Raw genomic sequence first — 13074 nt, 5'->3', positions numbered from 1 at the left:
ACCGTTAGTGATTTTCGGTGGGACTGACATGCAACTCGGTGAGACCGATTCGGTTAGGGTTAGGGCATAACGTAATCTCGGTAAGACCGATTACACAAACTCGGTGAGACCGATTTTGGTAATAAGCTTTCCAAAGAGTTGGTCAGGTAAACTCGGTGGGACCGATTTGCTCTTTTTGGTGAGACCGAAATGTTACAAAAGGGAAATAGAGAGTTTACATTGCAATCTCAGTGGGACCGTTTGCTCACTTCGGTTTGACCGAAACGTTACGAAGGGAAACAGAGAGATTACAATCCCATCTCGGCGAGACCGAGATCCCTATCGGTAGAACCGATTTTCCTAGGGTTTGTGGCAGTGGCTATGACATTTGAAATCGGTGGCGTCGGATAGGAAGAATCGGTGTGACCGATTTTGGCTTTGGGTTTAGGTCATTTGTGGAAGTGAGAAAGTAATTGAGGGTTTTTGGAGCATATCACTAAGCACATGAAGCAAGAGGCTCATTAAGCAACACCTCATCCCTCCTTGATAGTATTGGCTTTTCCTATAGACTCAATGTGATCTTGGATCACTAAAATATAAAATGAAGAGTCTTGAGCTATTGAGTTTGAGCCAACCCTTTGTCCTTAGTATTTTGAGGGATCCACTTTCGTCATCCATGCCATGCCATTCATTGAGCTTTCCTGAAATAATAGTCTTGGAATAGCATTAGCTCAATGAGCTATATGTTGTTATGAACTACCAAAACCACCTAGGGATAGTTGCACTTTCACGTGTGGATCTTAGCTGGATAGCTTTGTTCTGGTTATTGGAGTAGTAGGATTATTGTTTTCGGACTCATCATGATAGTAGTGTTATGCTATCCTCGGAGTATTTTGGTATGATGATATTATGCTCAGATTATTTTTTGGATATTGCTATGACTTGGATTATAGTTTGATAGTTGATATCGGAGTATCAGTTACCACAGTTATATTTTTGGGGATAAATTCCATCATTAAGTTGGTCAGGTGCCACCGAACTGGGCTTTCACCAATGCAACCACATTTGCCTTTGTGGGAAGGCCCTAATGGGATGCTATTGTCACGTCTCTCGCCGGTGCCTCCAAAGAGGGAAGGTTATGGGCGCGCGCTACCCTGATCAGGTAGGCGGACATAAGCCTTGTGTGCCCGCTGTTGTTGTTGTACCCGGGTTGTCCCCGTTTGGGACGGTTTATTGTTTTGGCCATGACAGTGGCCGTTGGTGTCTTTGGTAGGCACGGGGCCACCCAGGACTAGCCCGGTGGGGAGTGAGTCGGAGTGGCCGGGAGAGTATCATGGTAGTAGATCGGTTTTGTCGGAACGCCGTTGGTCCACCCGAATGGGAGTGCGAGGCCATGGGTTCCGTGGTGTGGTTAAAGTGCGCTACCTCTGCAGAGTGTGTTTGTTTAAACTATCGATAGCCGCGTCCTCGGTCATGGCCATGGGTTCGTACTAGGTCACACCGTTTGATCAACACTCACATGATGGAATGACTTATAAGTGATTTATATGTTGATATTTTGAGTAGTACAGGTTGGCCGGATGTTGATGATGATGTTAGGGACCAAGTGTTGGTCATGGTAGTGATCGCCGGAAAGATCACCGTTTGAGACCAAGTGTTGGTCATGGTAGTGATCGCCGAAAAGATCACCGTTTGAGACCAAGTGTTGGTCATGGTTGTGATCGCCAGAAAGATCACCGGTTGGTTTTGATCATGAGGTGATCGAGATGGTATATTGCTTGGCCAGTTATCCAAGAGAGATATGGTTATGGAGATCTAAGATGGTGATTTATCATTATTGTAGTAGTTTCACATCATGCTTAGTAGTTGCTGTTGTATCATGGTAGCTGTTAATTTAATTAACCTGCTTAATGCTATGTTGTTGTCTTACCTTGATGTTTTTGGTTGTTGTGAGCTTGCAAGTACATTCAATGTGCTGACCTGGCGTGTCATGCAAGATTGCAGGTGATGCTGTGATTGCTTGATTGCTTGTCGTGGTTTCCGTTCGTGCGAGCTAGATCGTGTCCCTGCCAGAGTCCCTGCGGAGTGGAGTTTCACTACCTTCATCGTTGTTCCGCTGCTAGAAGATTTTTGCTGTTTCGAGTTGTTCCGCTGCTAGCATAGAGCAAGTGTAGTATCGCAGGCGTAGTGTCGCCGTGCTGATGTGATTCTTTGTAACATCAGACCCGTGTATTATTATTCTTGTAATAAGAGCTGATTTGTTCTATGTCAAGCAGTACCGTATTCCAGAGACTTCTCCTTGATCTCTGGGCTGGAATACGGGGCGTTCCGGTTTCTCTAAACCGGGGTGCCACACGCCGCCTGCGGGCCAGGAGGACTATGCCGCACTGTAGCCTCACCTCTGATGACGGTAGCTTGGTCGGGGGGCGTACGACTACAGTACCACCGCCTGGCGGGCGATTGCTGTAGCCACACCCCGTCACTTCTGGTTAATGGCGCACAGACTCCAACGGGAGGGACGGCCGTATGCTAGGAGTCGGCCTCCCCTTATGGCCGCCTGCCCTGGCCTTGCCGCCTTTCGGTGATACGCGGACAGGTGGGCTCTCCGTCTGCGGGCCACACCGACCGCCCGTCGTGGGAGCATGGCCCTGTCTGGCGTAGGCGACGTCATGGGCCGCGTGATTACAGTGTCGCATCAGGCGAGGGTTTCCCGCTTGGTACGTCTGCACTGTGGCCACGTTCCATCCTGGATTTGGGGGTGGCAGGTTGCACTGTCGCCACGCCTTGTCTTGTCGTAGCAGGTGGGTGCGAACTTTGAGGGGGCGAGGGGCCGCCTGGTAGGAGTCGGCCCATGCCCTCGCCGCCTTCTAGGAGGCGGCCTGTTGGCACCAGCCGACCCCGTGGGCCGGCCTTGCGACCAGTCAGGTTGAAGGGCTTGGCTAGCCCCGATGTCTTAAAAATTGTTGAGGTGTGGATGAGGCTACCTAGGGTCTATCCCCCGTCACTAGAAGATTCGAATATTATACAAGATATTTTCAAGAAATAACGTCGTCCAATGAGAAGTGTTAGGAATAAATTAGCTTAGATCCTAAGCTACCTAGGCAGTTATTAGATTAGCTTACATTTTAGTACTCTCTCCGTCCGGAAATACTTGTCGGGGAGATGGATGTATCTAGATGTATTTTTGTTCTAGATGCATCCATTTTCATCAATTTCTACGACAAGTATTTCTGGACGGTGGGAGTATAAACTAATTATAAGTAGTTATTTTTGTTCAAACGCTACGTCCCTTCGGGAGGGCGTGATCCTTGTAAACCGACCTTTGTATGCATCTGTTGGGGACGTATAAATACCCAACTCAATCATCAAACAATCACTTATTCTCTCGATCCTTTCTTTCTCTCAATCTCTGTTTCTAAACAACGGCATTTTGAGCAAACCACTTAGTCAGTGTCCACCTGTCGCCCAGCACTTCACCTTCAGTCACGTCGCTATGCGAGCTCTGCTCTCTCGCATCCCGGTCTCTACCGCTGCCTTCTCCTCCTCCTCCTCCCAAACCCTAGCCCCGAGCCCTAGCCTCGCCCCCCTCCGCCTCGGCCGCCGCTTCGTCGCCATGGCCGCCGCCGCCGCGGAGGAGTTCGTGAAGGGTCGCGTCTTCCCCAACGGCGTCGCCGTCATCACCCTCGACCGCCCCAAGGCCCTCAACGCCATGAACCTCGGTGCGGGTCGCCCTCCTCCTCTTTTGCCTGACCGGTTGCGCCGGCGTGCCTTGCGGCGTGATTTGGGCGGGAATACCTTGATTTACTCGCGCTATCCTCCCTGGTTTGCTAGGTTGCGGATGATTAGGTGAAATTCGCGTTGCGCTGCGTTTATTTAAGTTTTTTAAGCTCTAGTGTTTAGGTAGTGTACTGTGCGGGATTTCAGTTCGGCTTGTACAGTACTCCCTTATTTTGGAACGGAGGGAGTACATCCGAAGTAGTGAGTGAGTAGACATCAACTGAAATAAATTGGCTGCTAAATACTCCACCTACACTGGCAACACCAGATGCTGCCATTAATTTCACATGACAGTATGGCAGCACCAGCATGTGTATCTTTTGGGCAATCATGTGAGTCCATTGATCTGGCTGGCCACTAGAAGCTGGCATGCTCACATCGAAGGCCCACACAAAGATGTCACACATGTGCCTCATTTCTTGCTGCACAGCGATCGTGTGGCAGTTGATGGCGGGAGTACATGCCTGGTTCAAGCGGGAGGTGTCTTCTATTTGCCAAGTGATGGAACCAGGAAACATGAACACCGGGGGGGGGGGGGGGGGGGGGGATATCATTGATAATTGAGAGGGCTTCTAATCTTACAAAATCTCTTGAAGTCCTACGAAAAATATGGTTCCTGCCGGGTGAACCTGATGTCCAAATTGAGATGGTTTGGTGCAACACGTGTCTATTGAGCTGCTGCGAAGGGCAATGTATCACTCCCCTGTTAGGAAATAAATGGCATCCTAGAGGTGTTTTGTCATTACGTAAATGTTATCTTACACGAACTAACTGCCTTGTGCGGCACCTAATGGGCCTACCCCATTTAAATCTCCCCCGACCTCCCCCATAGAATGTTTGTTTGATACCTTATTGAGCTCCACTCACATAGTTGTTGCCTCAAATGGGTGCAGAAATGGACCTTAGGTACAAGGCATTTCTTGATGACTGGGAAACAAATCCAAATGTGAAGTGCATTCTTGTGGAAAGCAGTTCTCCCCGCGCCTTCTCAGCTGGTATTTTTTCTCTCCATTTTGTCCCCCCTTCTACGTGGTGAATAAAGATATGCCTTGGACATTGAACACGCTGTATTGCCTTTTTGTGTCCGGAGCATTGGATATGTTTTCAATTACGATTCATGGCCAATGCAGGGATGGATATTAAGGGTGTTGCATCGGAAATTCAAAAGGACAAGAGCACATCATTTGTGCAAAAGGTCTTTCACTTTTAGAACTGATGGTTCTTTTATTATTATGTTTTGTTCAAAATGTATGCGGCATCAGTATGTTTTTGTCTATAGCATTGCTCAAATTTGCACAGATAGTGACTGCTGCTTAGTGTAAACTGCAGGTGGGGATGTGAAGAGACTTGCTATTGATTGCACTATGCCAGAGATAATAGAGGTCTAGCAATAAGACCTTGTTTGTATCCAAGAAATGAGTTGCACTGTTATAAAATACATAGTTGAAATTGTACTCCAATCTGAAGGAACAATTGAAAAACTTGAATTTCGCAGCCAACTTCAAACTAATGTAATAATTCAAATGATTCTGCGACACTCTGAATTATAATTCAATATTTCGCTCATTGATGCATCTAAACATTGTAACATTTACTTAATTATTGACTGTGAACCACTAATGGCATATGAATTCAATGCCCTGTTGAGTTGGAAGGATTGATTTATAATGTTCATGAGGACAATTCTAAACAAAATATCAACTCCAACGTTACCTCATTTTTGGGATATCTCTATCTCTATCTCTACTATACTACTTAAAAAGAACGTAAGGATCCCATTTCACCTTTCTTCCCACCACCCCTTCGTCCAACCTTTCTTGTATGATAATAAATCAACTTAATTTACTTACCTTTTGAATCAGTTGCACTTTAATTTACTTACCAAACTTTGGATCAAAATATAAGGTAATTCATGGGCAGAATTTGATGATCATTTATTTACACAATCGCATTATTATAGACAGGTAAATCACAATCCCGACGTACTAGAAGATTTATATCTCGTTGCAACGCACGGGCATGGTTCTAGTAAAAGACTAGAAAGCGAGGTGGTATATCATGACAACAGTAAAAAATGAGATATTGTCATTCCATTGGTTGATTTTCATAGCATGAAAAGGAAAAAGACAAATCCAACTTACAAGCATTCTATTGATTGATTCCAATTACATGGAAAGTGAAATAATATAATGAGCTATTGTTTTCCTGTACTGATATTTTATGCTTTTTGTTATCTCTCAAGCTGTGGAATGTGTATATTTTAGAGAGGGTTTGTATGTCACCCACAAGTCACTACTCACCACCTATTCTTGTAACACTATCTGCTTCTTTCACCCACTCTCCATCTAACATTACGATACCAATACAATCAGGATCAGTTGTCTAGAATCATACAATACATCTATTTATTCATAGTACTAAGACTTTGTAATGCTTAGCTGATTTTGTAACTGGTAGGCTGCTGAGAAGCACCCTCTATATATTATTGTTGAATAATTAATGTTTAATACACACAAATCTGCTTGTCTTACTAGTACCTTGTGCTTCTTGCTGTGTTTCCTTTTTGTAGCATTGGTATTTGCTAAATGATAATATTGTACAGTGCTAAGATTTTGTATGCTTAGCTTGTTTATGATGACCTTAATTGCTATATTGCTGGCAAACACTCTCTTTACTGTATAAAGTAATGTTTAATACACATAATTCTGCATGTACTAACCTTAGCTTGTGCTCCTTGGTGTGTCTCTGCTGTGTTGCATTGGTAAATGAAAATAGCCGAATGTATATTGTTATCATTTACATCACTAAGAGACACAGTTTTCCTTTTCAGGTCTTCACAGCTGAGTACTCTTTGATTTGCAAGATACATGAGTATGCAAAACCTTATATATGCTTGATGGATGGTGTGACCATGGGGTTTGGAATTGGATTGTCTGGACATGGCCGCTACCGCGTTATTACCGAGGCAATTGTTTGCAACTCAATTTTCTCTTTATTAATGAGGTCTACTTTCAACTTCTGCATTATAAAGACTGATCATGCTTTTCAATCTGCTACTATTACAGAGAACACTCCTGGCCATGCCAGAAAATGGTATTGGCTTGTTCCCAGATGTTGGCTTTGCTTACATCGGTGCAAAAGCGCCAGGAGGGGGCGCAGTCGGTATGCTTCTGTATCCCCCCTTCCCCCCTCTAGTTTATCAATTTGTAGGTGATATCTTCTCTACTAATTTCTCTATGTCATATAACCATCATGTTTCCAACTTGATGGCATGTATTGCATCGCTAGCTAGTTGTACAGTAGTCACTAGTTAGAACCATACCCTCCCTCCCTAGTCCCTATATCATGCACTCCTATGTGTCTTGATGTCCATACCTCATTGTGTTTCTCTGTTATCTTATTTTTGCTATCCCTTTTATCTCCATTTGTGTTGTATGGGTGTCTCAATGATCACTTTTAGTGGAGCATAATCATTTGAATATTTAATACAAGTTCTCTGTTTTCTGTATTCTGGAACGTGCTGGACAGTTTTAAACTCCAAATCTTTCATGCTACTTATGCAATTATTGTTCAGTTATGGTGAATGGGCTGTATGCCAGATCTTTACTTATGCTATCCTGAGTTGTTCTTTGCACTAATACTGTGACATTGTTGTGGTTTTCTATGTTCCCAAATGGATAAAGTGTGTTTAAATCATATAATGTCCTTATTTACTTTCTCTTTTTCACTAACATCTGCTTCTTTCTGTTTGCAAAAAAAATCTTCTTTCAGGAGCTTACCTTGGGATGACAGGAAAAAGAATATCTTCACCTGCTGATGCTCTGTTCATAGGTCTCGGAACCCATTATGTACCTTCCGGGGACTTGGGTTCACTCAAGGAATCCCTCCTGAGTGCTAACTTGTATGTGTCTAACTTACTTGGCCAAAACATATTGCACACATTAATATGCAATTTTAGTAACTATCTATATTTTATAGTTCTCTGTCTATGTATTACTCCCTCTGTTCACAAATATAAGATGTTTTGGATATTTCAATATGAACTACATACAGACTGAAATGAGTGAACAAACACACTAACGTGCTATATACATCCAATTCAAAAAAAGTTAGAACATCTTATATTTGTGAACGGAGGGAGTAGTATCTTAGATTCATGACACAGTAAGTGCTTGCAATATTTCTATACTATTTTAGTAGTATCTTGACATACGTTGTTCTCTTTGTCTTGTTGCAGCACTGCTGATCCTCACAAAGATGTTGAGTCACTCCTGACTGGGTACAAGAAGGAACCTGAGTCGGTGCCTCAATTAGAAAAGCTTTTACCGGATATTGTTTCTTCTTTTGGTCCTGATAAATCAGCTACTGAATCAGTGGAAGAGCTAAAGAAGCGAAGTCAAAGTGGTGACGCCACTGGTAATCTTCTGTTAAGCGTCCTCTTTCAGGGCACCAACACTGATATAGTGAAAACAGTGCCAACTACTTTTATTTGAAAAGGGCCTGTTCTATATAAGAACTAAATCTAGTGCAGTAGTGACTAGAGAAGAATGAATGCATATATGTAAATTGTTCTTTGTTTTGTTGGCTGCAGTGTCAGAATGGGCAAATGATGCTTTAGCAGGACTTCAGAAAGGTGCTCCGTTTTCTCTTTGTTTAACACAGAAACATTTCTCTCGAGTTGCATCGTCGTATGGGAACAATGAAAATTATCTATCTAAGGTAGTCTCCTGTATCCTGTACCATTGAACATTTCTATTTCTTTCTGTCTTTCTTATTCTGTTGCTTGGCACATTCAGTTGGCTGGTGTTATGAAATTGGAGTACCGCATTGCCTTGAGATCGTCGGTTCGAAGTGATTTTGCTGAAGGTGTACGAGCTGTCTTAGTTGACAAGGACCAGGCAAGTCATATGGTTTTATTTTTCAGTCTCAAAATCTTAAATTGTTTTGTCCAAAAGGGTTTTAGTTTCACTAGAGGCACAGACACATATTGTTAGATGTGTGTGGTACATGTGTTTCCACCTATGATCAATGCTGTAAGCCTATAGGGGGTCCAACCAGTTAGAACGTTTTGCTTTCCACTATCAACTTTTGTACCATAAGTTCTACAAATCCTAAGTTCAAAGTTGCCATAAGCTTAAACCTACCTGATGGGTTGTACTGGCATTATTAGCACTCAAGTATTTTTTTTACTCTGCATGCCAGTTTCAACAAACAAGACAAATTAAGCCAGCTAAGACTTGTTCAGCTTGTAAGGCCAGGAGTTACTTTCCCTCATTTTGGCTCAGCTGTTGCTTGTGCATAAGCCTGTTTTTGGCTAACCGCACAAAACCATAGGGCTTTGCTGGTCCATGCCCATACATGATTCTTATACCAGTAACAAAGGTGGGTGCATACCATGAACATCCAGTGGTTTTATATGCCTTTATCAGAGCCCCCCTTCTGCAAAATCCCACCGGAGCAAAGATTGAGCCAAGGTGGCCTTGTGTCATAACCTACGTGAGTAAGTCTGTGCTGACTACTTATGGCTTTTGTCAGGGAGAAAAAGGCTTGCCAAAGTGTGGCTTAAGCCTCCCTTGGAAATATGGCCTATGCTTATTAGAGCCTAAAACTGCGTTCTTCCCATGCCCTGACAGAGGCTAAAAAGCATTTTCCCCATAGCTTGTTCCTCTCCAAATATGACCCAGTTCACTGAATTTGACTTAATTAACTATATAAATCACCTGAATTGTCACTACATTTTTATAATCATTGGGCATACAGATAGAGAAGGACAGGCCTGGCGCAGTGGTGAAGTAGTGCCCACTTGTGCCAAGAGGTCTTGGTTTCGACGCAGCCTCTCTGCCCCCACTTGTGCCAAGAGGTATTGGTTCCGACGCAGCCTCTCTGCATTGCACTGTGCAGGGGTAAGGCTTGCCTCGTGTAATCCTTGCCCAGACCCCACCTGGTGGGAGTTTCTAGCACTGGGTCTGTCCTTTTCCCTTTTTTTTGGCATACAGATAGCCGTAGACCCCTGGTCTGTTATGCAATGGCAATATTTTAAAGTAGGAACTGCAATGACTGCTCTCTCCACATATAGATTGAAATTTGTCTTAAATCAGATAATGTAGGATAACTTGTACCTAATCTTTTTCTAGTACTATTTAAGCTTTGAGATAGTCTGTGAACTTTTTGAAACATTAAATCAGAAATAATAAAATAATTAGATCCTGGTGTCATCTATGTATTGCAAAATTGGGCAAAAAAAGTCTATTTTACATTAAACTATAATGCACCTTGGACCGCTGTCTGTTTATCTTGCAAGATTAGGTAGAGAGCTCATGTTCAAGCTAGCAACCAAAATAGTACCTCCGTCCAAATTACTTGTCGCTCAAATGGATGTATCTAGACGTATTTTAATACTAGATACACCCATACACCCATTTGAGTGACAAGTAATTTTGGAGGGAGGGAGTATAAGGCACAGCGGCACACATTACATGCATACATTTTGTGCATTTTACTCGTGGTGTGACTTGACGTCATTTACATATTCATCCTGGGGAGGGTTATCTAAAATCTTATTTGATAGTGGTTCATTTAACCTAAAGGGATCAGTAGCATACCCTAATCATTCCATTGAATCGTCTCATCATTTGCAGAATCCAAAATGGAATCCAGCAACTCTGGAAGACGTAAACATGGATGAGGTCGAATCAGTGTTTGAACCATTAGCTGCCAACGCTGAGTTGAATGTGTGATTTTCTGTAGCAGCCCAGAATGCTACGACCACCTGAACACCCTTTGTCCTTCCGATGATGTAATAAAAAATTATTACAAACATACATACGGTTATCCATTGAGCCAATAAATTTGCCTGGAGTGCATAGTCTGAAAACAGAGTTTGATTATCAGCATTTGATGCAGCTGTTTATTTGTTGGAGCTGAAGCGCATAGATTCAGGTTCAGGGTTTTACTTCTGCAGTGCCACTGGGTAGTGCGTCATACCATATGGCGTGCTTGAGAAAACACTGAATCCCACCGGAAGAACATTGGGATTGAAGAAACATGGTCCGGCCGGCAGATTCTAACAGACGTGTACATGTATTTAGTACAACTGACGTATCCACACTCTAAAAGTCTTCTTTGAGAGCTTGGTAATGTGGTAGACTGACGAAGCTGCCTGGCGACGGGAAGATACCCGGCATTTCGTTTTCAGCCCTTAATTAACTCGCTATCTGTTTTGGTAAACAGTGTGTGCCCACCATCCTTTCGACGGGCGCCTTTCCATATTTATGTTGGTATACGTATATAACCCAGATGGTCGTCAACTTCATTGATTTTCTTGGTGGCTGGCTACTTTCCGTGGGCCATGGCAGATATTTCCCACGTACGTACAAGCAAGCAGCGGCGCCATGTGCCCTGCGGGGCGATAAGCCTGGCGATGGATGCAGCAGGGTTTTGTCAGAGACAAAATAATAGGACCTTCCATTTCAGCATGACCACACCCCAATCCGGGCATCCAACAATCCTGATAAGGCGACGGCGAGCCGACGAGGCATCGCATGATGTGCGCGTAAAGCATGACCAACTTGCCGCTGCCAACGGGCACCGGGATTGACCGCGAAGCCGTCGCGTCGGCGCTCTCGACAGATATTATACCTTTCCTTGCGCCTCCTCGCGTCACTGGGCGGACGACGACTAGGCCTATCAGTTCAGAGGCAAGCGTAAAGGAGACGCGGGGCGGTTCTCCGGGGATAACCGGATAAGTTCTGGTGATGCGGCGGCGCCGCGGCGGGACGGGGGAACCGGGGCGCGATGATAGCCCGGCTGATCGCGACGCGGGAGGAGGCGCGCAGCATGTGGCGTGGGGCCCCCGGGCAGCCGGGGAGGTGATAGGATTACTGATCGCTACGGGCAGAGCAGGGAGCAATTCCGTCCACTGCGTTATACCGACTCCGACAGGCCGGGCCGTTCCGTCCCCCTGTGCGCTACCCGTTGTTTTCTCCATAATTGGCTCCGGATTTACGATGTGATGCGTCCACTCCACTTGGGGCTCGTTTTTACGGACTCCTCCTTGATTCCGTGGTGAAGGATGAAAGGCATTCCCAACCGAAGCAAGCGGCAATCTACGGGACTAGTATTTTTAGCAACCGGGTTCCCATCGTTCTTCGTTCTGCTAGCTTCTGCCAGTGTTCCGAGTAGGGTATTCTCTTCAAGAGGCGGCGAAGTTGAGCAAAAGAAAACGCGATTCGTGTGTAAAATCTACAAGTTCAACACGAAATTATTATATTTTAGAGGAACTCCAACTGGGCGACCCATTTAGTCCGCGGACGTCCGTTTGGATCAGTACGGATAGAAAAGTCGGTCCAACGCGCTGACCTAAACGGACGCGCGTCCGTTTTTCGTCCGGCTGCCGACTCATTCCCGGCTCATTTTGAGTTGGATTTACGTCGGCGCGGACACGGGATGAACGCGCGCATGCTCACCTTCTTCTACCCATGGGGCCGCTGGTCGGTGGCAGCCTTCACCATTTCCCTCCATTTCCTCCCAAAAACCCTCCCTTCCGCGCGCGCTCCCACCCCCCACCATGGACGACGACCTCGACGCCGCCGCTGGCCTCACCTCCCTCACCTCGTCTGGCATGACGACTGCCCCCTTCAGCAAAGGCAAGCCTCGCGCCCCCCGCAAGACCGTCGCCGTGCCCAAGCCAAAGAAGACGCTGACGCCCGAACAACGGGCAGGGGAGTCGGCCAAGAGGAAGGGTCGGAGGCACGCGGCGGACGCGAGGGATGAAGCTGTTGGGGAACGCGGTAATTTCAAAAAAAAACCTATGGTCACGCAAGATATATCTAGATGATGCATAGCAACGAGAGGGGAGAGTGTGTCCACGTACCTTCGTAGACCGAAAGCGGAAGCGTTTCAATAACGCGGTTGATGTAGTCGAACTTCTTCGCGATCCAACCAATCAAGTATCGAACGCACGGTGCCTCCGTGTTCAGCACACGTTCAGCTCAATGACGTCCATCATACTCTTGATCCAGTTGAGGCCGACGGAGAGTTTCGTCAGCACGACGGCGTGGCGACGGTGATGATGAAGTTATCAGCGTAGGGCTTCGCCTAAGCACTACGACGATATGACCGAGGTGTGCAACTGTGGAGGGGGGCACCGCATACGGCTAAAAGATCAACTTGCTTGTCTATGGGATGCCTCCTTCCCCCGTATATAAAGGAGGAGAGGGGAGGCCGGCTAGCCCTCCTTGGTGCGCGCCCAAAGGTGGAATCCTACTAGGACTCCAAGTCCTAGCAGGTTTCCACCAAGAAGGAGAGAGGGGGAAGGAA

At 45.4% G+C, this 13074-nt stretch overlaps 1 protein-coding gene across 4 annotated transcripts; it reads left to right on the top strand.

The window, feature by feature from the left end:
• Positions 1–3377: 3377 nt before the first annotated feature.
• LOC123156133 (3-hydroxyisobutyryl-CoA hydrolase-like protein 3, mitochondrial) lies at positions 3378–10630 on the top strand. Of its 4 annotated transcripts, XM_044574300.1 has the most exons (11): positions 3378–3698; positions 4650–4751; positions 4887–4931; positions 5086–5138; positions 6587–6721; positions 6822–6918; positions 7528–7657; positions 7994–8172; positions 8348–8475; positions 8553–8654; positions 10395–10630. In XM_044574300.1, the coding sequence occupies exons 1-11, from the start codon at positions 3473–3475 to the stop codon at positions 10491–10493; spliced, it is 1296 nt and encodes a 431-aa protein (XP_044430235.1). In that variant the 5' UTR covers positions 3378–3472; the 3' UTR covers positions 10494–10630. The 4 variants fall into 4 exon arrangements, with proteins under 4 accessions (XP_044430235.1, XP_044430233.1, XP_044430232.1 ...); XM_044574298.1 differs by lacking the exon at positions 4887–4931 and having other exon boundaries at positions 3379–3698; XM_044574297.1 differs by lacking the exon at positions 5086–5138 and having other exon boundaries at positions 3380–3698; positions 4887–4951.
• The last annotated feature ends 2444 nt before the right edge of the window (positions 10631–13074 follow it).

The sequence above is a fragment of the Triticum aestivum genome, chromosome 7B, assembly GCF_018294505.1.
Source record: "Triticum aestivum cultivar Chinese Spring chromosome 7B, IWGSC CS RefSeq v2.1, whole genome shotgun sequence".
In the NCBI taxonomy this organism is placed as follows: Eukaryota; Viridiplantae; Streptophyta; class Magnoliopsida; order Poales; family Poaceae; genus Triticum; species Triticum aestivum.
The sequence above is the reverse complement of the archived record's forward strand: the minus strand, read 5'-3'. Positions and strand labels throughout refer to the sequence as shown.

What these genes read in the sequence shown, in the direction of transcription:
- LOC123156133 (XM_044574300.1), top strand. Translation starts at nt 3,473, where the DNA reads ATGCGAGCTCTGCTCTCTCGCATCCCGGTCTCTACCGCTGCCTTCTCC. An exon ending in ATGAAAATTATCTATCTAAG is followed by an intron (nt 8,476 to 8,552) that starts GTAGTCTCCTGT and finishes TGGCACATTCAG; the next exon opens with TTGGCTGGTGTTATGAAATT. An exon ending in TCTTAGTTGACAAGGACCAG is followed by an intron (nt 8,655 to 10,394) that starts GCAAGTCATATG and finishes CATCATTTGCAG; the next exon opens with AATCCAAAATGGAATCCAGC.